The sequence below is a fragment of the Cynara cardunculus genome, assembly GCF_001531365.2.
Source record: "Cynara cardunculus var. scolymus isolate 2C chromosome LG 14, CcrdV1, whole genome shotgun sequence".
Classification (NCBI taxonomy): domain Eukaryota; kingdom Viridiplantae; phylum Streptophyta; class Magnoliopsida; order Asterales; family Asteraceae; genus Cynara; species Cynara cardunculus.
Window position 1 is genome coordinate 5333365 of NC_037541.1, and position 25665 is coordinate 5359029.

Below are 25665 nucleotides of genomic sequence, written 5' to 3' on the forward strand. Positions count from 1 at the left end.
CCGCAGACGAATTTACAATACCTATAGTTTATGTCCTCGAAACGGGACAGCCAACCCAGTTTGCATCTAAAAACCAGATATTCTGCTATCTCTTTCTTTAGTGAATGCACCCACTTGACAGTGGTCCTGCTCTGGATAAAGTATTTCAAATCCTTATGTGGCCTTGAGATACCTCAAAATGCGAAGTGATGCATAGTAACCATGAACTGGCTTAAGACAATAACCGAGAATGATACTTCTGGTCAACTGTCAAATAGTTTGACTTTCCAATCAGTCTCTTGTACCTCTTGATAACACGTGCTGCAAGTTTATTATAACCTAAGGGATGATCATAAAGACATAAACTTGAGATACACATCCAAATATTTTAGGAGTCAGGGAAAAATGAGTGTCTTCCGGAAATAAAATGGAAAGATGTGTTTCCCCTTGAGCACAGAAGATGGCATACGATTATCATATAATTAGTTTTAAGAAAATAAGAGAACCATATGGCTCTAACACCATGAAAAATCAGTATCCTTGAAAACTGTATCTTATTCTAGTATAAAACAATGCACATTTACATTAATGGGCCACGGGCCGAGGCTAAAGAAACCCTACAGTAAACTTATAAGATATAATAACATAATCAACCTTATGTAATTGGTAATAATCATAAAAGAAGATACTAGAACACTCCATACTAAAAGGAACCTATAGACTTCTCTTATAAAGTAAGGCTGACCTTACCAAGTTTGGGTGGTGGTTAATGCACACAAGATTTGTAAGCCAGTTTTGCTCATGTTGTATATGTACTCTATGTTTGTTATATTGTTTTTGACCTAGTTAATTAAGATATTAATCTAGCTATTGCACCAATTAGAGGAGCAGCAAACTTACGAGAAAGATATCATATTTCGAACTTTGGGTGCCACGGGCATGTCCATAAACAATGAATTTGAGAAGAAAGATATGCGCCTCCTGGCTTCCAAATTTGATGGTACATCCATAGCAGATTCTTTTTCAGTAAGCAAGAGATGAAGCCTTCTAATCTGGAGAAAGTGACAAGAATGGTTCACAGTGTGCTAAAAGGACAAACTCACTGAAGAAAGAGCTGAATGATCAAGTTCTGATATTGTGGATAGGTTTGGAAGTAAGCAAAGACACTTGACATATCATGAAAGATCCTTTAAAGAATATAAACAGAGGAGTAAATTGAAGTATATGCTACAACTTTCTTATGCTAGAATTTTGCCTTACAAAACCACAGTATCTACTCTGTTCAGAAAATCGGCTAGGAATTAGATTTTTAAAAATGGTAATGTGGAAGTAAAGAACGATAAGATGAAGGTGTGTTGAAGCTTCTCATAAGATCAGAGCTTACTTTCTCTCTCCAAGCTTCTGTTTCTTCTGTAACAGGAAAATTAAGGGCCGCAAAGGACTTCTGATAATGTTTATCTTGTTGTATAATACCCTCATAAGATCCACCGTCACTTGGCTCCAGCAAGCTATATGATAAAAGAAAGAGAAAAAGAAAAAGGAAGTCATTTACGTAGTAATGTTAAATCATTCAGAGAGTTCAAATCATTTTACCTTGTAATTGGGTCATCTATTAAGTCTCGGGTCACCACCTCCAGCATGTTAAGTAGCACAATTACAACATCATCCTTGTCACTTGCTTCATTTTTTATCTGAAGTTAAAGATTTCAATTAGATTCAATCAAATATTAAGAGAAAATAAGGAAAAAATAAAAGGGGTTAAGTTGTATATGACCAAGAACTCTATAAGCTGGATGAAGTGATCAGTAAGGCTAGGCAGGGCATTCATATTCAACACACTTATGAGATCTCCCTCCAGTATATGATGGTCAACTTTGTTGAAAATCTCTGTCATAACACTGCAAATACACAAATCCTTACACCAGTTAACAAGTACATCGTATGTAATAATGAAATGACTCAAATGATGATTGATTGACGTACTCCTTTTCACGATTCCCTAGAACAAGATAATTTAAAATATTTTTGCATGAAGCATAACATTCCTGAACGGCACAGAGCATATAACTGTCTGCATTCAGCCTTTTTTGCAGTTCTCTTTCACGGTCCTTGCCGTTACTGTCTTTTGCCATGTCCAAGGCTATTGGAAGCTGCAAAATGATTGCTGAGGAGTCAATATATATACATATATATATATATGTCCTCTATGTTCGTGAAAGAAGTCATTCGAGAAGTTGTGTGAACCTTGCTAGCAAGTAAAAATGGAGGCCACTGAATAAGATCCAAGTCAAGATTAGCCCAGTATGGCATGAGTAAAAGGTCCATTTCTCTGATAACATAAAAAATGAGTAGGCGATAAAGTAGCTGGAAGACATGGAAATAAGGGTATCATTTCAAAAATTGCATGTTCAAATAAGTACCAAGTAACAAAAGTTTTTTTGCAGAAATACATGCATGGAAACATCTTCAAAGTACCTATTGCTTATCAAATCTTCCTCCCTGAAACTTGTAATGATTTTATTCCACATCTGAGCAAACCTTGCTGCCTCCTTCTCTTTATTGGTTGGGACCTGAAATAAACTCCTCAATTCAATGAATTTCGCTATCAACTATCTGAAAACAAGCCAAAAGGCCATACAATGTGAAATACCGAGAATAAAGCAAAAAAATTAAACCTTAGCAGATCTACGGGATAGAGTGGCCTTGAGTCCCTTCTTACTCCTGTCACTATTTTCTGCTGGAATTAAGCAGTCATTAAAAGCACTCGGCAATGACTGAAAGCGGCTTCTTAACATCCCTAAAGTTCGAATCTAAAGAAGAAAAAATTAGATATGAAATAAACAAAAAATATAAGCAAATGTACCTCAAATAGAGATTCTGTAACAGGAAGCAGAAAAGAGTACAACTGTTGGATGAAGCTCACACCATTTTTATCTCTTTACACTTCTTGCATGTAAACTTACGGCTATAAATCGAATGCTGGAATGCATGAAGCTACACGTTCTGACATTCCCAAATATTTTTACAAGCTACTAAGCCCATCATGATTCTATGTTAGCAGCAACATTGATATTTCACAATTGAAAGCTTACAAGTAAATATGGATTAGGTTGTTTATGTGAAATTTACAAATGAACAAAATTTCAACTTTATTTTGTCTTTGTGCGTTTCTTACTTCTTAACCTGTCAATTTATTTATTTCTTTTAGCTTTGTATTTTATGGTTCTCAACGACCACAATATTCAGCAAATAAAGATTTGGACAAAAAAATGAAAATATCTTATCAATCCCAGGTTTTTGTTAGGGAACTAGGTATAGAATAGTCCTTAAAACACAACTGTAGGAGGTTTGAGGGCACCTAAAAACATCTCTAATAATATTTATTACCTTTTGACAAGAGTTAAGCCTTAGTTATAGTCTCACTGTGTACGGATCGGCAATTATATTATTTTACTAGGATTTGCCATGACAAAGTTTATCAGGATTCAATATGACTACATGGATAAATTTGTTGCATATAGACTCCAAAAGGATCATCATGAATCATGCTAATAGACAGGTTGGTTTGTTGTAACAGTTTTGCATGCCTGAAAGAGCTGCTTCATTCCTGAATCCTGTTTCTCTTCAGATGTAACCTACTGTAAGCCTATTAATCCACACATGCATATTGGTAAACATATGGCTTGACATAATCCGATGGTGGATCATTTAAAACTCAATACTGATGATCCTTGTGAAAATTGTTTTGTGCTTAGCTGCTTAGGGTTTCCATACCAACGGTGGACATTCTTAACAACAAGGATTCAAGCACTACAGGCCTTGTCTATATTTTTATAGAGATAAGGGAGTACAGGAGTGGATAAAGTGACAGACAGATTAGGAGACTGGCCTATTTTTCATAAAGAGGACCAGGTAATTCATCAAGATCGGCTTCCTAGGGATCTTCTACAAGCTTGCATCAAGGTGATCAATGGTATTCCTGTTTTCAAAAAAATAAAAGGGTTAAATTTATGCTTCCTATGTATTTCTTTCGGCATTTTGTATCTTTTCACTTCTTTTTCGGGAGTTAGAAGATGTTCCTTTTCACTTGTACCAGGAGTTAGTTTACCCAGATTTTTTCTATCCTTATTTCTTTTCATGTTCTAATAAAGTTACGCTAAAGAGCCATTTGGCACCTAGTGATCCACATCAACGATTTAGGTGTGTGTTAGTTTGGAACAGAACTATAATCAGGCCCCAATATACCTTTTCTCCTATGTAAAACATACATTTGGGTATTAACGATTACAAATATAGTCCCTCACTATTCTCTTGTATCATTGAGCCTAGAGCAAAACACCAGAGTGGACAGGTTCTAGGTTATACTTCATGATTTAAAAGAACCAATTCCATTTCTATACATGGAAGAAGAGAACATAGAGGTAACTAATGCAAAATGGGGCACTAACCTCTCCAAGACGCCGAAATGCACCGTAAATACCACCAAATATAGTGGAAAATATGGCATACCAAATTTGAGTATCCATGAAATAAACCTGTAAAAGATTTAAAAGATCAAAAAATAACCAAGTTTGGAGGCAAGGGGAGTGATGTTAGTAGGATAGGACTAAAATTAAGATAAACATACAAGAATGATAGGAGCCCAGAGTGTAATCACAATGCCAATATTGCTTTTAGCTGAAAACAGAATAGGAGAATTTGTAATATCTTCACTTCTTACAATATGCTTCCATTGTAACTATGTGCTTAGGGTCATCAAATTTGATTACCTTGAGGAAAGAACTCATGCCATTCATAACGTCTTATGTGTAGCCGAATAATTGCTTTCGTTGGGCCCACTAGAGGCTTTATCTGCAATATGTATGCTAAGCACTGAAGCAATGATGTGTGCTGAGAAATGTGAACTGCATACACTACTTCACAACCCAATGTATTTCCAGTTCATATTGAAATACCGTATGCTTTTAGTTTCAAACATTGAATTTATTTAATTACTTTATTTTATGCTCCTTTTAATGTTAAGAAACACAGTCAGCCATGGTATGCTTGGCAGATAGTCCCATTCCGACTTACAAAAGAAGCAAATGCTAGACAGCCATTATCCACCCAGATGGTTATTCTCCTTGGAAAATCAAGATAAGTATAGATTCTATTCCTCAAGTAAAAGAGACGGAATAAGAAAGGCACCTCTAAGTAGTAACTGAAAGCTAACTTTGCCATTATGAGGAGAACCCAGAATATAGTGTACCTAAAGAGGGCAATTGTAAAACATAAAGCAGGGTACAACTAAATCAAGCAATGTGCTCACACATCCATAAAACGGAAGTCATACTTGACAAGGGAGACAGGGTCTTCATGCATTCCCCTTCCGACATAGAGTGAAAGCTGCAAAAGTTAGTGACATATAGAGGTTAACTGTATACGATTCTATATTGGAAAGGCTAAACTTACGGGCCTATGATGTGTCAGTTTAAGAATAGCAAGGAACTAAAGTAACAAATAAAAGACGATGTAAGTTGTAGAAAGGTTTCCTGTACCTGTGACCACCACATCATGAACCTCACAATTTTGTAGTCTGATTTCTCAAGATTCCGACGTATAAATGGTAGGAGGAATAATAGCGCAGAAAGGATGTTTGGAGACAAGTAGATAACAACAGCTAAAATATACAGAGAAGGTGAACTTGGTCCATTGCCAAACCAGTTCTTAATGGTCTCTCCAACCCCAGAGAGATTGTTCCAACTATAAGAATATGTTATCGGTAAAACCACCACCCAAGCTGCTGCAGAAAGAGCTTTCAGAATATATCGAAGTTTGACATAATATGACATGCTGAACCTTGCTTTCCACATCATAACTACATCAATAACAGCTGCAAAAATGTAGAGGCAAGAATCAGATTAGATCTCCAACTAACAAGTATATATACATGCTTGCATATATGCATACATACATACATCTACATATACACAAACACACGTACATGCATAGATATATACATATGCATACATATGTGTATATATATATATATACACACCCTGAGACATAAAAGCTGAGATGCAATCGTAGAGTCATATGCTTGATACCCTTAGAAGAAGTGATTTTTGAAACATGAAACTAGAACAAAGTCGAAATTCAACAGTTAATGCTAAATGGACTGTAAAACTAGCAACCCATTAATACATATCAACGATGGAAATAATCAAGAGATATTTATCTATAGGCCAGCAAACAAAGGCGAACATGGAGAGGGAAGCATAAAGAGGAGGCAGCAAAGTTTGTATAGATTACTTGCTAAACTCTTGAGGTTTTATGACTCTTAAGGAAGTTCTTTGTGTATTTTTTATACTTTTGGTTCACAGAGTGCACTACTTAGACAGTTGTTAATGTGCACCCATGCATCTCAGATATCATCTTTAAATGACATTATTTGAGAAGTTGAATCAGGACCAACAATTTTCTATAGTTCAATTGATTTTACTCTTCTCAAGCCCCTTGGGTAGAAAACTAAGGTATATGCTCCTTTAAACACAAAAACATAGTACTCAGTTGGTTTGAACATGCATCGAGTATTAAGTATTTGACATTGTTGAGGATGAAGATGTTATAGAATACTTTCAAGGGATGAAGTCTTCAAGAAGTCAAATTCTTGCTTATTTGAGTTTATATTATTTTGCAAAGATGTTTACGTTTATGGCATCTTGATGTTAAATCTCAATTTTATCTTTTACCATTTCATTGCCAATATTCTTAGATGATGGCTATCTGACTCTTAAAAAATCTGGTGTCTACCATGTTTGGAAATAATCGGGGAGCTTGGGTCAATTTATATAATATTTGAATAGAGTAGATGATTCAAATATATAAGATCTTGTGTAAAAATATTTTTCCACACTCCTGACATCATAAATTCAAGAATAAATTTATAGAAAGCAAGATACGAAAAATGTTGATAAAGGAAACAAATGAAGGTGCAATGTGCTGAATGACACTTTGTGGAAATTATAGATCCTAGGAGGCAATTCTGATTGGTCAATATATTTGGGTTTGCTCGAGATTTTTCACTTGCTCAACAGAGAGAAAGATAATCATTTTTCTACCATTCAAATTACTTAGATAAACTAGGATTGTAATTCAGATAAAGTCAAGATGGATACTGATAAAAGAAGTCAAAAGTATAAACTATTTTGGCTATAATGGAGTTTGTCCTTGGTTACCTTGTGCAAGTTTCAATATTGCTGCTGTTATGAAAATGCTCAACACTTTCTTGAACACGATTCCATTGAAGATAGAACTTAGTTCACCCGATCCATTCCATGCTATGATGATCATTGCCTTGTGTTTGTGGTTAATAAGCATGAAAGAATCTAGTTAATAACCACAGATTGAGGCATGCAGTATGCTGGCAGAGAAAAAAGATGATTACCTGCAAACATAAAATGAAAAAGCTCCACATCCTATCAAAGCTCCTAAAGATATGCCAATATGAATCTACCTCAACAAAATTGATTTTTCCTATCCGATCACTTGTAGCAGGTTTTTTTTCCTGAAATAAATAATAAACATCATAAAGCAGCTTTATCAAATTATGTCAGTGTGAAATGTTTGTTTTTCCTTATTTCCTGTATAAGGAAATACAAACTTGTGGGACAGAGAACCAGTTGAGTTGATTCATTCACCTAGTTTTGTAGGTCACAGTCCCACCTGTATCAGCTTGTTCATTTTGATTTTTTTCATCTACACCTTCTATCTACAGTAATAACCTCATTTAAAAGCACTAAACAACTTCCACTTGTAAGAAAACCATAACAAACTTGCATGAAAACCATGCTACATGGCTTATAATCTTAAACAAACAATATGCGTGAATTCATGACAAACAACTTACGTAAAAGAAAAAGCCATACAAAGTGACTTGGGATCTGATTGACCATCCCGCTGGAAATGGTACTGCTATATACAAAAGGGTGTATACCATCAAAGTAAATCCAGATAGATTTCTTGCTCAATTAAAGGTTTTGTTGGTAGCAGAAGGCTACTCTGAGACTTTGAGCAAGGACTACAATAAGACATTTGGTACTATGACAAAGATATTTGTTCGCCTTATCGTTGTTGAAGCATCCACTCACAACTAGCCCTACATCAACATGATATTAATAAGGCTTTCACAAAGCATTTTTTGAGGTATACATGGATCAGCCTCAAAGATTTGTTATTTCTTCTAAGATCTGAGAGCCGAAGAGGCGCGTCTAGATTAGTCCAGGTCACAGGTGGTTGCTAGGAGAAAGAAGCCTATTGTTGCTGGTGGAAATTGCAAGGCTCGGGCTGCCATGACAACGAGTGTGGTGGTGTGTCTGCTGGCTGTCGGCGGCGGCTGTGGTTGCCTCATTCTAACTGGATAGTATATCAAGTCAGATTACTGATGGAGGTCAAAAGAATGATTGTAAAAAGGCTATGATGTCCCTCGACCATCGTGATCGGAGGTGATCAGGTTTTGTTACTAAAGCCTCAGCACTTGTACCATCTAATTATTATGAACAAAAAGCTTGATTCTGTTGGATAAGTGATCATATATATGTATAGACAAACCAAAGACAAATAAGAAAGATTATAGCCAATATAACTAAGATTAGGAACCCTGTCTTAATATATCTTCTAACCTCCTGGTTTGCCAAAAATAAGGAAACATTTCAAAGTTAAAGATTTCTTGGACGGACTCCCATCTAGCATGCAGGTGCAGTACCAGTTCGTTTCAAGTTAAGGGTTTCAATTGAAGGTGGAAAACTTCAAATTCCAGCTCCGAAAATATTGTAAGATTGACGTCCTTGTATCATATGCAACCTTATCGACGTTGTGGAGAAACATAGAATATGAGCCCATCCCCTGATAAGTTTATAATTCACTAACAAAGTTGATAGCTCCTGTTATCTTTGGAGTGATCTATTAAGCTTAGCCTCAGAAATGGACAACACTGAAGAAATGAGAAGTCATCAGGTACTGTTAGCCAATATTATTTCTGTTAGAGGTCTTTGGTTACATTTCTACAAATGAGAAAATAAGTTGAGGCTTTTTAATCCTCTACATAAACTTGGAACAGTTAGACCTAACCATATCCAAAATCATGCTGCCAACACAGTATCTGTCTGAGTTCTGCAGCTATCCGATAAACTATTCTAGAGTTCAATAAATTTTAGGACTTGTATTTTGGGCCCCTGCTATTGCACTAATGCATGGTTTTTATTTGACTTCTAATCACACTGCAATTTTTAGAACAAACAAGAGTTTCAACTCATTTTTTCTATCTAAAAAAAGCAGTTGATATGTCTAGTCATCAACTAGAAATGCACATGGGCCTCAGACTAGCACACATAACCTTTAGATGCCTTTGGTACTATTATTATACTGAGCTGTATATAATATATGTGCAACCTTCTGGAAACTCTGATAGAATCTAGTTTTTTGTTACTGATGAAGTAAGTACAAAATGTGGTACCAAAAGTATATCAATACTTACATCATCATGAGACTGACAAAAGAAATCAGCCTTTTCACGCATTGGCCATCCCAGATGAAAACACTCATCTGACCTACAAGATTGTACCGGTCAACATATTTAATTGAATATACTATCAGATGATATAAGAACAGAGAACATGATACCAGAAGTATTCATTTAGGTCATCATAGTTTCTCCATTGAGAATGTTTTGTCTTTCCCCCTTTGCTTTTTTTAGCTTCCTGTACATAATGAAAATATAGGCATATGGACTGTAACTCAAAAATGAAAGCTGCAAGCACTGTCCAGTTTTACAGCACACCTGCGCTATTGTATTGTAGACAGGAGTCACCACTTTCCTCAAGAATGCCTCTTTTTCACCCCCATATGCAGGTTTAATATCCTCACCAGTCACAGGACTAACACTACCAGCCAGAATACCATATACTTCAAACGCCATCTAGAGGATCAAGGAAACACACACATGAACATAAAAATGAAATGATCAAACATGTAAAGAACTGCAAAAGTTTCTGCTAAGAAAAGATAGTAAAAAAAGAATTTATTAACGAGTCAAGTTCTTTGCAACTAAAAATTACAGAAATCGATGTTATCAAAGGCCATGGAACCAGGGAGATTGATATTGATAAAAGAGATTGACAAATAGTATACCCATAAGTGATAAGTGAGATTCTTCATAGAATGAAAATGCTACAGGAAAGAGTTCCCTCATCAAGATATATGTGCAAGAATGAGAAGGGGAGAATAAATAATCCTGAAGCTATAGGATAGAAGTGAGTGAAAAGTAACACAAGATCTTATATATTTATCTCGCTTGCATAAGTATCTATGCATGCTACTTCACTAATGTTGTAGGCTAAAGGTGAGAAGATAACAACAAAGAATCATGACTTTCTACATGGTAAAATTGGGAATGAACGAAAACAAAAAAATAATGGAAGGCGCGTAAGGAACATAGAATAATTACTTTTTCATTTTTCAAATATATAACTTTGTGATTTAATTTATTATTGGATTTTGGATGAGTCTAAGAACAGAACTAGAACTGCTGTCTGTTAACAAATTTCAAAAATAAAAGATTTTCAGAAACTCATTGGTTCAGGAAGTTTAAACAGAGAGAAATAAACCAAATGAAGAGCATTTATCATTTTAGTTCCTGCAATACAGGAAGGAAAAGAGTGGAAAATATTGTCCTTTGGGAAACTTTGAACTGCTAACAATTAGAAAAACCCATGAGATGTTAGAAGGAAAATAACAAAATGATGATGCATACATGATGATAGATATAGCAAAGGCATTCTGGCATAAATCTCAAGTTTGCAGCTTCACCCCATATGAGAAGATACAGACCCATGTACAACAATTTCCTTTGTTGCACTTCTTGTTGAATATTTGGCAACCTGAAAATGGAGTATAAGTAACATATTACTTGTTTGTCAATAGATTGGGTTTTAGAAATTGAGTGGTGACTACATATCCAAAAACAATTAAATGTTTATGAAGAAATATCAAGACGGCAGCTCACAAATTCAAGCCATTGAAGCAGTGATTTTTATGATATATTTTTCATACATAATAAACAGTAAGTTACAGAATTGTCAATATTTAGAAGGCGAAATTCATTATAAACACTTAAAGACACAAAAGGAAGTTGTTGCTGCATAAAGAAAAGGCTGATTTTAGCTTTGTCATGCTAGTTTCTCTTTTAAGGTGGTTTCCTTATTGGTGCTAACAGGCCCTGGTCAGGCAAAACACATGAACAATGTGCATGGGTTGTGTAACACCCGTGAATTTCAAGCTTCCATTTTGATCAGTTTGTAACCCATGTCGTGTGAAATTATAAAGGTATTTCAGTATTAAATATCATCTTGTGTTCAAAGGTCAAAAATCGGGGGTTTCGTGCAAAAAAGGGCTCTACGCGACCTGCCGTGCGACCTTGGATTGCAGCCAAGGCCGCGTAGGCTACTGGACACTCGGGAAGGCCACGGTCGTAGCCGAGGGAATCACAGTGTGGCGTAGCTCGCTACCTTGACTACTTAAGCTCATTTTCAGCTAAGGTTTCTCGTTTCTTTCCTCAACACTCTTCTCTCTTCACAAACTTTGGTTGTTGGGAGCCTTTAAGAAGATTTCAAGGACAACAAGAGCATTGTAAAGCTTGGATTGAAGCCTAGGCTGAGGTATTGAAGACCTTCACCCCCAAGATGTTAATCTTTGCTTGATTTTCTAGGATTTCTCTTTAACCTAGCATTGTAAGTTCATCCTTCTTTATAAAACTATATACACGTCAAATCCTCTAGTCTTTGAGTCTTAATAGGTTATCCTTCATGAATCTTGCACTAAATCTTTGGCTATTCATTTACATGGTCCTATTTGAGATAATGATGATGTGAACATTTATGAAAGATTTTCTTGATTTTTGAGAGTATTTTGGGGTATAATGATCCAAGGGGTCTAAATGTTGGGGATGGCTTAACCTGAAAGGTTTGGATTGTTGAATCTCTTACTTTTAGATGATGTTTTCCACAATAAGAAGATAAAATATACTTTATGGTGTTGGCCCAACTTATAAATGTCATAACAGGTGATTTGGGCATTTAAATGGAGTTGGAAACTGTTAATTAAGTAACCTGTTTATGGTAATGTGTCCAAGCCCGATGGGCTTTAGGGTTAGGGTTTCCCGTGTAATTATGTCTATATATAGTGTCTCTCCTCTTGTAAATTTGAATTTTTCTGATTAATCATATAATAGAGAATTCTCTCTAATATCTCGGTCCTAGTTCTCTCTGATTACATGGTATCAGAGCCTAGGGTTTATCGTCGTTACTGTTCACCACCAGAGTTACTGTTCACATCAGAGTTACTGTTCAAGCCGGAACCCCCCGCCGTCGCCGGAACCCTAGTCCGCCGCCGTCACGCCTCCCTTTTCCGGCCTCCGACGACCTTCGACTTTTAGGGTTCTGGTCGGAATCCCCATCTGGTTTGTTTTCCTGCATCTTTTTGGTCTAATTTTGCTGTTATCTAGTCGCAACAGATCTGATCTCATCTATTTGGTCAAACTCTGTTAATTGCTATCTGTTTAGTCTGGTTTCCTTTGATAATTTGTCCCTTGGGTGTTCGTTTCTGATTTGATTAATATGACGAACACTGATGATAAAGCCTTCGGTAGTACTCATATTCCTGACATAATTGCAGCCAGTAGTAAAGTTACTGAAAACAAGCTTAATGGTAACAATTACTTCGAATGGATCAAAACGATTCGTTTGTATGTTCGAAGTATGGGAATGGCTTCCCATCTGGAATCTGACCCTCCCACTATGGGTAATCATTGACCTTTGGTTACAACAAGATGCCCATATGTTCTTGCAAATTATAAATTCTATTGAGCCCTCCGTTTCAACTTTAATCAGTCACTGTGAATATGTGAAAGAGCTAATAGAATATCTTGACTTCCTGTACTCCGGACAAAGTAATATTTCAAGGATTTACAGCGTATGTAAGTCATTCCATCATGGGGAACAACAGACCGATCACTTACCGCCTATGCCATGGAATTCAAGAAGATATATGAGGAAATGAACTCTCTTCTCCCATTGAGTACTGATGTGAAAACTATGCAGACTCAAAGGGAACAGATTGCTGTCATAAGCTTCCTGACTGGCTTACGCCCCGAATATGATTCCATCAGATCTCAGTTCTTAAATGAATCCGTGATACCTTCTCTTCAAGAGACTTTTGCTCGGGTTCTTCGACATGAAGATTTTCAGCCTACTCCACCATCTAATCATAATTCAGCTTTACTTAGCCGAGGTGGATACCATGGCGGTTTTCGAGGTGGCTATCGTGGAAGGGGTAGCACTAGAGGAGGCCACAATGATCAACCAACTGATTTTAACTCAGACGTAGAGTGCCACTACTGTCATGAACTTGGTCATACTAAGTTTAATTGCAAGAAACGGCAAGTTAGAAATCAGAGACTTTCCTTAGCACATGCTGCAAGATGACACAGCTATGCGACACAAAAAGAAACCTCATCTGGTAAATGAGCACCCCGCTGCTTTCACTGCTATGTTTGCTGAGACAGGTAACTCTGGCAAATGCTTTGTATCATCCTCCTCCAAATGGGTCATTGATTCAGGTGCCTCAGACCATATGACTGGTAATTCCCACCTTCTCCTAAATTTCAATAAACATGCATCCTCAGCTCAAGTCATAGTAGCTGATGGATCTGTCTCCCAAATAATTGGGTCTGGCACTGTTAAATTGTCCCCATCTGTCTCGTTATCCTCAATCCTGAGCCTACCAAAATTTTCTTTTAATTTACTGTCTGTGAGCAAAATTACTCGCACTTTGAATTGTAGTGTCTCATTCTTTCCTGATCATTGTGTCTTTCAGGATTTGCAGACGAAGAGGATTAATGGTAAAGGACGGGAGTCGGATGGCCTATACATATTTGAACCACCCAAACCATATTCCTTGGCAAGTTCCAGTTCATCATCTCCTTTTGAAGTTCATTGTCGACTAGGTCATCCTTCCTCACAGAGTCTCAAGAAGTTGTGTCCTGAATTTTCCCATTTACAGTATTTACAATGTGAGTCATATCAGTTTGCCAAACATCAACGTGTTCAATTAAGTCCTAGAGTCAATAAGCGGGCTGCGTCCCCATTTCAATTAGTACATTCTGATGTCTGGGCCCATGTCCTGTAACGTCTAAGTCTGGTTTTAAGTATTTTGTTACGTTTGTAGATGATTATTCTCGAACTACTTGGTTATACTTCATGAAAAACCGTTCAGAAGTGTTTAATCATTTACGTTCCTTTCATTCTGAAATCCAAACTCAGTTTCATACATCTATTAAAACCTTACGAAGTGACAATGCAAAAGAGTATGTATCCCAACAAATTCAATCCTATATGTTGCAAAATGGTATCCTTCATGAGTCCTCATGTGTTGATACTCCAGCACAAAATGGGGTAGACGAACGAAAAAATCGTCACCTCCTTGAGGTTGCCCGAGCACTTCTGTTTCAGATGTCCGTCCCTAAGTCTTTTTGGGCCGATGCGGTATCAACAACCTGTTTTCTTATCAATAGAATGCCGTCTGTTGTCCTGAATGGAGAAACTCCATTCTCTGTTTTGTTCCCAGGACAACGATTATTCCCTATTGAGCCAAAGATCTTCGGTGTTACATGCTTTGATCGTGACACACACTCCACTATCACCAAGCTTGATCCCAAATCTCTGAAATGCGTGTTCCTTGGGTACTCTCGTCTCCAAAAGGGTTACAGGTGCTTCTCTCCCAATCTTAACCGCTATATTGTATCTCGGGATGTTACCTTCCATGAGAACGTGCCGTTCTTTCCAATTTCCCCTCCGACTCCTTTAAATGAGAAAGATGATGACTTGTCAGTGTATACCATACCCACTCCTAAGTCCATTACTCAAGCCACCAGACCACCCATTGTTCATGTATATAATAGGCGCGAACGACCTCCTCCGTCTTCACCAATATCATTTGAGTCTGCAGATCCACCATCCCCATAAGAGTACCTCCTGAAGCTTCTATACCCACTCCAGTAAATGAGGATCCTGATCTTGACGGTCCTATTGCTCTCCGGAAAGGTAAATGTTCCTGCACGTATCCTATTGCTTCCTTTGTTTCTTATGATAAACTCTCCAGTTCATCTCGTTCTTTGGTCTCTACCCTTGATACTATACTTATTCCATCTACGGTTGGAGAAGCTTTGACTCATCCTGGATGGCAGGATGCTATGATTGATGAGCTCAATGCTCTTGATCATAACACCACATGGGATTTGGTAGAGTTACCTGGCAAAAGAGCAATTGGCTGTAAGTGGGTGTTTAATGTGAAAGTTAATCCTAATGGCTCGATAGCACGGTTAAAAGCTCGTTTGGTTGCAAAGGGGTATGCCCAAACTTATGGAGTGGATTATTATGAGACTTTCTCCTGTTGCAAAGATGGCGTCTATTCGGCTTTTCATCTCTCTAGCTGCTACCTATAATTGGCCTCTTCACCAATTAGATGTGAAAAACGCCTTCTTACATGGCGATCTGCTAGAGGAAGTCTACATGGAGCAACCCCCGGGTTTGTTGCTCAGGGGGAGTCTGGGAAGGTCTGTAAATTACGGAAGTTGTTATACGGCCTAAAGCAATCACCTCGTGCATGGTTCGGTCGGTTCAGTCTGTGGTAACTACATTTGGGTTACGAAGAAGCTCATATGACCACTCAGTGTTCTTTACTTCATCTGATTCTGTATCCTGCTAGTGGTTTATGTCGATGATATTGTGATTACRGGCAGTGATGAGAATGGAATTAAGAAGTTGAAAGAATTCCTCGCATCTCAATTTCAAACTAAGGACCTTGGTCCACTGAAATATTTCTTGGGTATTGAGGTATCTCGGAATCACAAAGGAATTTGCCTATCTCAACTAAAATACTGCCTTGACATACTACATGATTCTGGCATGATCGACACGAAACCATGTGAAGCTCCTACGGTTCCGAATGTAAAGCTGAAGTCTGATGATGGGGATCCTCTTGAGAACCCAGAGAAGTACAGGAGAATTGTGGGACGGCTGAATTATCTGACAATCACGCGTCCCGATATTGCCTTTCCGGTAAGTGTATTGAGTCAATTTATGTCGTCTCCAAGAACTACACATTGGGATGCAGTCTGCCATATTTTGAAATATCTGAAGGGAGCTCCTGGTTATGGCATCAAGTACCAAAACCATGGTCATTATGTCATAGAAGGGTTTACTGATACAGACTATGATGGAGACCCTACAACCAGACGATCAACAACAGGCTACTGTGTCTTTGTGGAAGGGAATCTGGTATCTTGGAAAAGCAAGAAGCAGAATGTTCTATSAAGATCAAGCGCTGAATCTGAATACCGTGCAATGGCTCAAACTACTTGTGAGTTGATATGGCTGCGTAATCTATTGGGAGAGATTGGATTTAATCAATCTAAACCGATGAATTTATGGTGTGACAATGAGGCAACTATCCATATTGCAAGCAATCTTGTATTTCACGAGAGAACTAAGCATATTGAAATAGATTGTCATTTCACTCGGGAAAAGCTTGAAGATGGATCTATTTCAACCTCTCATGTCAGAACTAGCAATCAATTAGCCGACGTTTTCACCCAAGCATTACCACGGAACCGAATCACATCTTTTTGTAACAAGCTGGGAATGATCAATATATATGCTCCAGCTTGAGGGGGAGTGTTAATTAAGTAACCTGTTTGGTAATGTGTCCAAGCCCGATGGGCTTTAGGGTTAGGGTTTCCCGTGTAATTATGTCTATATATAGTGTCTCTCCTCTTGTAAATTTGAATTTTTCTGATTAATCATATAATAGAGAATTCTCTCTAATATCTCGGTCCTAGTTCTCTCTGATTACAGAAACATTTATGAGAATACTAAGAATATCCAAGTTTGAGTTGTTAACATGCCTTGGACAATATGTGTTTATTTATATTCCCTCATATTCGGTCCACACTCTATGATGAAATTTTTTGATTCTATATGTTGTAAATTTGTCAAGCTTGGTGTTGTTTATGCTACATCCAATGAAGGTTAGAGATTTGTGTTATTAAGTAGGAAGGTAATGATCGTATCTTGCAATGCTTGTAAGTATACACTACATGGCAATTGGAATCCTTGAGGTGACACTTAGCTAGTGATTGGGTGGGCACTAAGATTCATTAAACCTTGAGGTGAGACTCGGTGGAGTGGACACTAGAAGTATTGGAGAGACTTGAGGTACGCCAAGATAGTGTGCACTAAAGTCAGAGAATCTGAGTTGTAGCCCGATAACATTGATATGTGGCAATACTTTTGTGTTTCCTCCACTCCCGATGGAAACAGGTCTCCCCCGTCATCAAAAGATGTTTTTATAAATTGACAAAGTTTGGACATTTTAGACAGATAAATTTTATTGTACAAATAATGCCGCCCGTGAGTAACGTTATTTTATCTACATCTTTCACTACTGTCATTCTATATTTGCGAGTCTAACTGTTTGAAGTCACTAGCTTTAAGCCTAACACTTTTTCTTATTGACATTTATATCTAGTCTGATTAGCGGTAGGTCTAGGGACGTTTGAGGTGTGATGCTTGGCGTCCTTTAGAAGCACCGGTTGAATGTCATTTTTCTTATTGAATGTCCTTTAGGGCAAACTTCTTTCCCCTAGTCAATCCATTGATCACTGTAACCATTTTTTAGTTACATATTTCAGGATAATGTGGAATATTGATGATTCCAACAGTGAGATCTAGAGATAAAAAAGATCTTGATGTGTTTTAGTTGGCAGGCATGGAAATCAATGTGTGTGGTTGTTGCACCTAATGTAGGTGATAACTCTCGTTTTGAGTGTTACTTACACATTGTTTTTGTGTGTTTTTATTTCCTTTATAGAATCTGTTTTCCCCTTTTTGTGTTCGTGTTTCTCCTTTTATTAAGTTATTTTCATTTGGAGTTGATGAGGATCAAAGTTTGTATTTCTTGCATGACTATTCTTCATATTTGGTTAAGTGTCCGAAAATGGACAGGTGAGAACACCAGATGATATAGTGTGCAGAAGAGCCGACCACTCTCAGCAACATGCCCAGCACCACTCAATACGGTTTCTAAGAGATGAAGAATAAAGACAAAATCCCATGCCTTGTGGTGGAGGATCCAATTTTAGCAAATAGAGTACCTTGCTTAAAAGTAGAATAGCGGTCTGGCTATTTTAGGAAGTCTACAACAAACCTGTTGAGCACAGCAGCCAGGCTGTTGTGCCTTCTGTCAAAGAAGACAACCCCTCTCAGTCGTGTTTTCCTCCCAGTCTCTTGCACTATAAATATCAGCACCCTACCAGCATTTGAGAGGCGAAGATGTTGGGTGACACTCCCTCTTCCACCACATTTCCATTAGTTAAATTTATTTTCTTTCATTTTCGTTCCTTGCACTTTCCTTTATGTTGTGTTAATCTTTGTTTCCTTCGTTGCAATTTCATTTCAAGTATTGTTCTTATTGTAGTTGCTAATTTCAAGTATGGTTTGTAATTGTTCTCCATTTTATTTATAGTAGACAGCATAGTAGGGTGGACAGTTTAATTTATTTCAGCATTTTAAATATCTCTCTTCCTTCTTCCTTTTTGTCTTTCCTTTACTTTTATCATCAGCTAATCACTTTAAGTTTATGGGTGTTAGCAACCTAAGAGACAACAGTTTACACTTGGGTGTAACCATAATTGTTAAATCTCTTTGGACATGGTTGCTCACAGTGGATACTTCCCACTGACGACTTTGATGAGTTAAAAGTCAAGTCTTAGACCCAGGATTGGGCTGGAGATAGTGACAATAGCTTGAGTGATGCAAAGGAACTTGGAGGAGTTTTTATGGCCACAGAGGAATCTGGCTTTTGCACAACGAGTAGTGATATACATTCGACTTCTATAGAGTATTCGTGTGACATAGGAATATGCACCATCTCTTATTACTGATTGAGCTTAAGGGCTTGGAAGGGTCTAAAATAATTACTGCTTACAAATCCTTGGGTTGGCATAATGGTCAATTTATGAGGACAGGGTACACTTACTGCTTAGGTTACATCTTGGAAGAGAGTGGCCTTTATAGGAACCGAGTGTGCATTATACTCGACTGAGTGTTCACACTATACTAGACAGAGTGACCACTAAACTCTATTGAATGCCCACTGTAAGTTCTTGGGTAAGACTTGCACCCGCACCTCTTATTTTTATCACTTATTGAAAAGTTGTGTTCTCCACCAATCTGCTCAAAAATATTTTCTTCCCTCTAATTGAAATTAGAGTGCTCTCTACTTAATATTCGGAAAAGTCCAATCCCTGTGGATAAGATATTGGTTTTTACCAGTCTATTACTTGAAAGGCGATCACAGGACTAGTATGCACTTGCACACTGTCCACTGTTTGCTAACCATTCTGATTACACTATTATCCACCATCAATTGGTCATAGCATAAAATGATTCAAATGGCACAGAACTGTGGAAAACATTTTCTATAAGCTAATTTGCATAACAATTATATTGGAGACAGAGGCACTTCAAATCAACTACTTAATTCCAGGAATCATGCCAAGCAAGGTGGTGCTGTACATGAGTAACATGACAAGTCACTTAAGCTTACCTGACAAAGTAATCTAGCAAACTGAGTCTGGGGAGATGAAAGCTTCTACCAAGAAAAAATAACTTGAATATCAACCATGAAAAATCTCAAGAGAAGATTTACTCACCAAAGACTACTTTTGCGACCCAAAAATTTGCACCACTTCTTGTAATTCTTAAAAAGTTTCTTCATAACTTCAGTAACCGCACAATCATCCAGCTACGAGAGAGTGATATGAAGAAATGTCATGAGCAATGAAGATGTAAAAAACACTTAGAACTGTGTAGGCAATATATTCTTATGCTACATCTAAAGTATAATACCTTAGGTTGCTGGTCAGGCTTTGGGAATTGGCGAATGTGAACATTTGCGAGCAACAAGATTAAGTGCTCTCTCTGATTCGAGACATTATCTTTCTATAAAAGTATAAATTAACACAAGTCACATAGTCATGATTATGTATCAGATATTCCTAATGAACCACCAAATGGCAGACCTGAAAACCAAACATAGCCTGTAGCCAATCCAGAATGTCCCCATCTTCTTTCTTCTTGTAGCCCTTGGGCCACGGAAGTCCCCTTGTATTACGTAGTGCAGAAACAGAAGCTTGAATCTGAGCAATTGAAGTATGAATATACCATGATAAAAGCTATGCTAGGGTCAAGAAATCTGGAACTAACCTCTGGATATCTCATTATTGCTTGATTTGAGCTGTCAGGGTCAAGTGGAAGAATATTATAAGGAACATACATCTCTGTTTTCTCAGCAACCTTAGTGTGAGCTTCCAAAATCTATGCATAGAAGCAGTAACGGTTAATTGAACTGCAAGGCTATGTATTCAAAATAATAATGTAAAGTTCATAAGGGAAGACAATGGGTCACCTCATCTGCCACCTCTACAGACTCTGTCAGATTAACAGCCTTTAAAACCTCGAACAGAATTGCAGCAGTCTGATAAGCTTTTGTAAGCCGAGTGCTGATACAAGCAGTAAATTCTACAATGAGAAAATACGTAACGGAAATTGCAAGAGACAACGCACAAAAAGAGATGATCACCGGTCAGCTTTATCAGCCTTTTGCCAGGCATGAATGTACTTCCCGAAGTAATGTCGATAAAAACTCTGCATTTCACGAGCATCACTCTTTGTTCGTCCTGCAAATGTTGCTTTGTCTTCCTGAAAATATTAGAAACACGTTAGATCTTGTTAAGATTTAGGACCAGTTAAGTGAACCCAGTATAAAGGGCAATAGTTTTATGCAAGTAGCTTAAGGGACAGTCTAGTGCTGTGAAGTCAAGTAAGCCTGAATGAAGTTAAGCTCCTCCTCTTGAATTCAGCCTTTAAGGCGAATTGATGTTAGCCATACTACTAGAATCCTGATAACGCCTCCCATACTTGTGGTAGTAATAGCATCTTCTTTAGCAGTAGTATACTCCAATGATTTAGGCAGGATTAAGGTTATTTGATTCTGATTTTTATTTCCTTTTATTCTCTGAAGTACACAACATAAACACGGTTATCCTCTCTTAATGAAGTACATAAAGACAACTTATTCACTTACAATCAAAGCCTACTACGCTTTGATAATCAAAGCCCTTGTTATTGTCCAACAGAGCAACGAACCAAACAGGAAAGCCTATTATTGTTCATGATGCAATTTGACAGAGGTTCAAGACCCAAAACCCTTGCTACGAGTCACTTGACTTGGAAGCCAAGGGTAGTGCAACTGAAGTTTCAAAAGGGTTGTGATGAGGCTTGGCGGTGGAGGTAGCTAAAAGTCAACTGGTTACACTAGAGGGCTGGGCCCGGAATGAAACCGAGACCGGCTGCAACCGGTTAAGGCCCGGTCGGGTAAGCCTAGTCCTAAAAAATATTGAAAACCGGTCAAGGGCCGGTCCTTTTGGACCGGTTATCAGCCCTGTCAATGCAAAAGATTTTATTTGTAACAAGTTGGGCATGATCAACATATTTGTTCCAAATAGAGGAGTGTTAGATATAGTATTGTACTGATCCACTTTCTTGTTTATAGAATTAGGGTTCCTTTATTTAGTTCATCAGTTTCTATAAATCTTGCTGTTACCTTCCTCTTAAATGAATACAAAGTAAACAAGATATGATGTTAACCTATTTAAAGATTTTCAAAATACAACTAGTTAAAAATCTAGATTCAATACTGGATTATGTGAATTAAATCTTTATATGCATTCTATTTTATTAAATTTGCAAATGTGCAAGATTTGAAGAACTTTGATTTATTGGCATGGTGGCAACAAAAAGAACCGTAATTTCCGGTTTTGGCCACCATGGCATGTGATTTACTAGTGATCCAAGCTAGTACTATAGCTTCAGAGACTGCTTTTTCTGTGAGTGGCATGATTATCTCGCTTTAGAGAACAAGACTTAGCCCGGAGTTGGTGGAATCTTGCGTGTGCTTGAAAGATAACATAGATGCAGGGCCGGCCCAAAGCTTTTTGATGCCCGGAAACGTTAAAACATGTCTCAACCAGAAAAAAACGCAAATATATTTTAGGGTTTGTAAAACTGTTCAAATGGTGTTAGTCCATATCCAATCATTTGCACAATTTCTTCCAACAAAATGGTATAAAACTTTGTATCATAGTATATATGTGTGTGTGTGTCATTTTTTATGTTTTATTATTTATACATATATATCATATATGAACTATATAAATATAATTTGTAATATAATATTAATAAATATTATAACTAAAATAGCATTTGTAATCAAATAAATTAAAATTATATAGACATCAAACTTGCATAAATATTAAATACCAAATTGGTTGTACATTTCACCCGGTTGGTGTAGAATTGTAGTGAAATTGTTTGAAAATTGATATAAAAATGGGATTTTGGTGATGATGAGATGCCCTTTACCGAGCAACAAATCCACACCCAATTTCTTGAATAAACATGTTTGACGAAATTATACACATAACAAAAATAATAAGTTTTCAAGTATTATTATAGGGTCTTCTTAAAATAATAAGTTATACAAATATTAGTTGTGCTATTAATTTTATTTCAAATAAATATTTATTATTGAGAAAGCACGACAAAAATGAACTTAAAAATTAATTGGAAGTGAAAAAGAGAAAATGGGGAATAGGAAGCGAAGTATTAAAAGCTAGATCTAGATAAATATAAACAAAATAATCTCTAGCTCATTAGTTAAGCCTCCTGATAATGTTAGATGACCTGGGTTCAAATCTTTCTAGTAATAATTTCATTTAATTTTTAATGACTATACAACTAGTATTAGGCTTGGGATGCCCTGGGCCGCCGCCCGGGCTGCCTACCCATAGGGCCGGCCCTGCCTGGATGGCATTGAAAGAACTCAACACCAAACAGCAAAAGAGCTGGAGATGAGCGACAAGGAAGAAGTTATCGAACTAATTGACAGCACAACCAAAACCTATCATCGCCGCCAACAATCAATGATGAAGATAATTTTAGTTATCGATGAAGATTGAAGCTTGAAGAGTTGGAAGTCTTGAAGTGAAAGTGTAATAAGATGAAAAGTGAAGGCAAAGACAAACCCTTCCATTGTCTCGATAATAGATATGAAAGTCGAAATGTAAACAAAATTATAAAATTGCAAAAAAGACGAAAACGACATAAAATTTTATATAATTTTAATAAAATCGTATTTTAAATGTAGAATTTGGGAAAAGTGGAATTTTTATAAAAGAATGCAATTTAAAATAATAAAACCAATGTGGCGGTTAAGAGAGCGGTTACGAGGCACCGGTTGTGTAATCGGTTAAACTGGGCCTTACCAATTAGGGCTTTTTAGACAAGAACGGGACCAGAACCAGAAAGTAAAAAACAATTGAACTTTACATGAATGCCACTCGCAAAAAGGGATATATGGTGGCCGGTTGTTATTATGGTTTTCTTATTACTCCCTCCGTACCAAAATAAATGTCCACAATAAAAAAGGCACACACTTTTAGAAATGTGTCATTATTACACTTTTTAATTAACTAGATGACAATTTTACCGTTAATAATAGAGGGAGTAATATTTCTCCATCTCATAGCTAAGGGTAGAATTAGAATGTAGACACTTCTAAAAGTGGACACTTATTTTGAGACAAAATAAATATAAATGCGGACACTTATTCAGGGACAAAGCGAAATAATCAATAATAAATCTATGATCCATATATAGGGACTGAGAGGGAATGCACAAATTATGGATGAAATGAATAGTGATGGAAAAGAAACCAATACATACCTTCTCTAGGCGTTGAAGTAGGAGAGTCTTGAATTGGCGAACACCACGTCCACTTGATGTTGGATCTAGTTTGTGGGCTTTCTCGAAGGCATAAAACCGACCTGCGTTTGTACACAATAAAGTTTTTCTGCTGCTGTAACGAAGTATGCAAAGCTAACAATTGCATAATAAAGAAATTGATAAGCAGTATTCATGTATCCTACTAAAAAAGAAAACAGATTAGCAATTAGGCAAACCAAAAGGTATACTTGTGTGATATTAGCATGTCTCCATAAATTCCATTTCTAATGTAAAATGAGTTATATAAATCAGATTCAGTCGTTCTTGAAAAGAGTGACCACTCATGTAATACAGACCCTCCAACATCATCCATTGACCATTATAGAAGGCAACATAAGTTCCTGGAAACCTATCAGCCTCAACATTTTCAAGTGAAAAGAAGATAAACGATCGAGAATGTCAAATCACGTTTATACAATTAACTTCGGTTTGCATAAAATTTATCAACTCAATACACCCTTGGTCCCATACACATAGCACTAGTTACAGAAACACTTTTCCTCCTTTCAGTTTGACTGCAAGAATATCATTGTGGATCTTCAAAATGGGTATCAAAGTAGGTTTCATCTTCCTATCTATAGCATTACATCTTCTAAGGATTATAATGCTTCCATGTTTTCATTTTCTTAGGACAATCTCTACGGATATATGTAAAGAAATCATATATGTAAAAAAAATCAAATCGTCGAAGTCATGATTTTCTTTGATCCATTAAGAACCTGATCTAGTTTCTCTCTTCTCTTCGATGCTTGTCGTTCTCCAAGACCCTTGAATCTTCACTCTTGTAAATAAGTGAGTGTAATTACTTCCATCTTTCATTTATACCTATAATATTATGGACATTCTTGATAGCTTCATTTACTGTTTTGTTAGAACTATATACAGACATATCATTTTCCGAGTTTTTCTAACTTCTGTACAATTTTACAGTTGTTGCAATATGTGGACTTCTTCAATTCAAGACGACATACACTTCCAAATCCAAATGGGAAATTACATATTACCAATAGAATCAGTCCTCTACTCAACATTTTATATATAAAACCTCACATTAAATGATGTCATATCTGCTTCTGCTTGCAACAAAATTGCTAACTATATACATGGCTTCTCTTACTGTTTTCTTAGCCCAAATGGGAGAATCACTGTCCAAAAATCTGCATATATCACCACAGGATTTGGTGATATAAGTTGTAACCCACTTGACATGTTGCTTGTTTCAAAATTTAATATTCAAATAATTATAATGCGTCTTCTGTGCTCATTTTCCACCACTTTGTTCTTGGGTTTCTGGCCTCTTTTCATGCTACTAACACCATAATCCCATACCATAAGGTTTAGCTCCCGATAGAAGGTAATATTCTAGAGTTTCAAGCTTTCCAGATGGTTTCATGAAATTGGCTAATTCATACTGCACCTTGTTTTCCAATAGTCTCTCTCCACTATTTATTGCAACCATTGGACTATTTTGAATCAACACATCTGGAAGACCAAACATCATAATGGAAGAAAGAAACCAAACCAAAAGAGCCCAATATATACCACCTGGGGGTGGGGTCTTGGGGGGTGAGGTTGTTGGAAATTTGTAGGTTGGAAGTTAACCTTCCATCCCACATTGGTAGAGAGTTTATTTATAGAGAAGCTTATAAGGCTTTCTCTAGTAGTGGGCTTTGAACATGTTAGTGGACTC

At 36.9% G+C, this 25665-nt stretch overlaps 1 protein-coding gene across 2 annotated transcripts in view; it reads right to left on the reverse strand.

Annotated features, from left to right (window-relative positions):
- LOC112526372 (callose synthase 1-like) overlaps nt 1–25665 on the reverse strand; it is a 39667-nt gene that overhangs the window by 8804 nt on the left and 5198 nt on the right. For both annotated transcript variants that reach the window (XM_025136655.1, XM_025136656.1), the window contains 27 exons: nt 23916–24016; nt 20713–20831; nt 20539–20632; nt 20337–20447; nt 20153–20269; nt 19980–20072; nt 19784–19875; nt 10769–10895; nt 9797–9934; nt 9640–9716; nt 9473–9566; nt 7406–7525; nt 7197–7314; nt 5517–5851; nt 5312–5364; nt 5167–5227; nt 4749–4830; nt 4607–4656; nt 4428–4514; nt 2655–2789; nt 2455–2549; nt 2224–2308; nt 1963–2129; nt 1754–1877; nt 1573–1670; nt 1364–1487; nt 880–1031 (listed from right to left, as the gene is read on the reverse strand). In XM_025136655.1, coding sequence (XP_024992423.1) covers nt 880–1031; nt 1364–1487; nt 1573–1670; nt 1754–1877; nt 1963–2129; nt 2224–2308; nt 2455–2549; nt 2655–2789; nt 4428–4514; nt 4607–4656; nt 4749–4830; nt 5167–5227; nt 5312–5364; nt 5517–5851; nt 7197–7314; nt 7406–7525; nt 9473–9566; nt 9640–9716; nt 9797–9934; nt 10769–10895; nt 19784–19875; nt 19980–20072; nt 20153–20269; nt 20337–20447; nt 20539–20632; nt 20713–20831; nt 23916–24016 — 3049 coding nt within the window. The remainder of the gene's footprint in view (nt 1–879; nt 1032–1363; nt 1488–1572; nt 1671–1753; nt 1878–1962; nt 2130–2223; nt 2309–2454; nt 2550–2654; nt 2790–4427; nt 4515–4606; nt 4657–4748; nt 4831–5166; nt 5228–5311; nt 5365–5516; nt 5852–7196; nt 7315–7405; nt 7526–9472; nt 9567–9639; nt 9717–9796; nt 9935–10768; nt 10896–19783; nt 19876–19979; nt 20073–20152; nt 20270–20336; nt 20448–20538; nt 20633–20712; nt 20832–23915; nt 24017–25665) is intronic.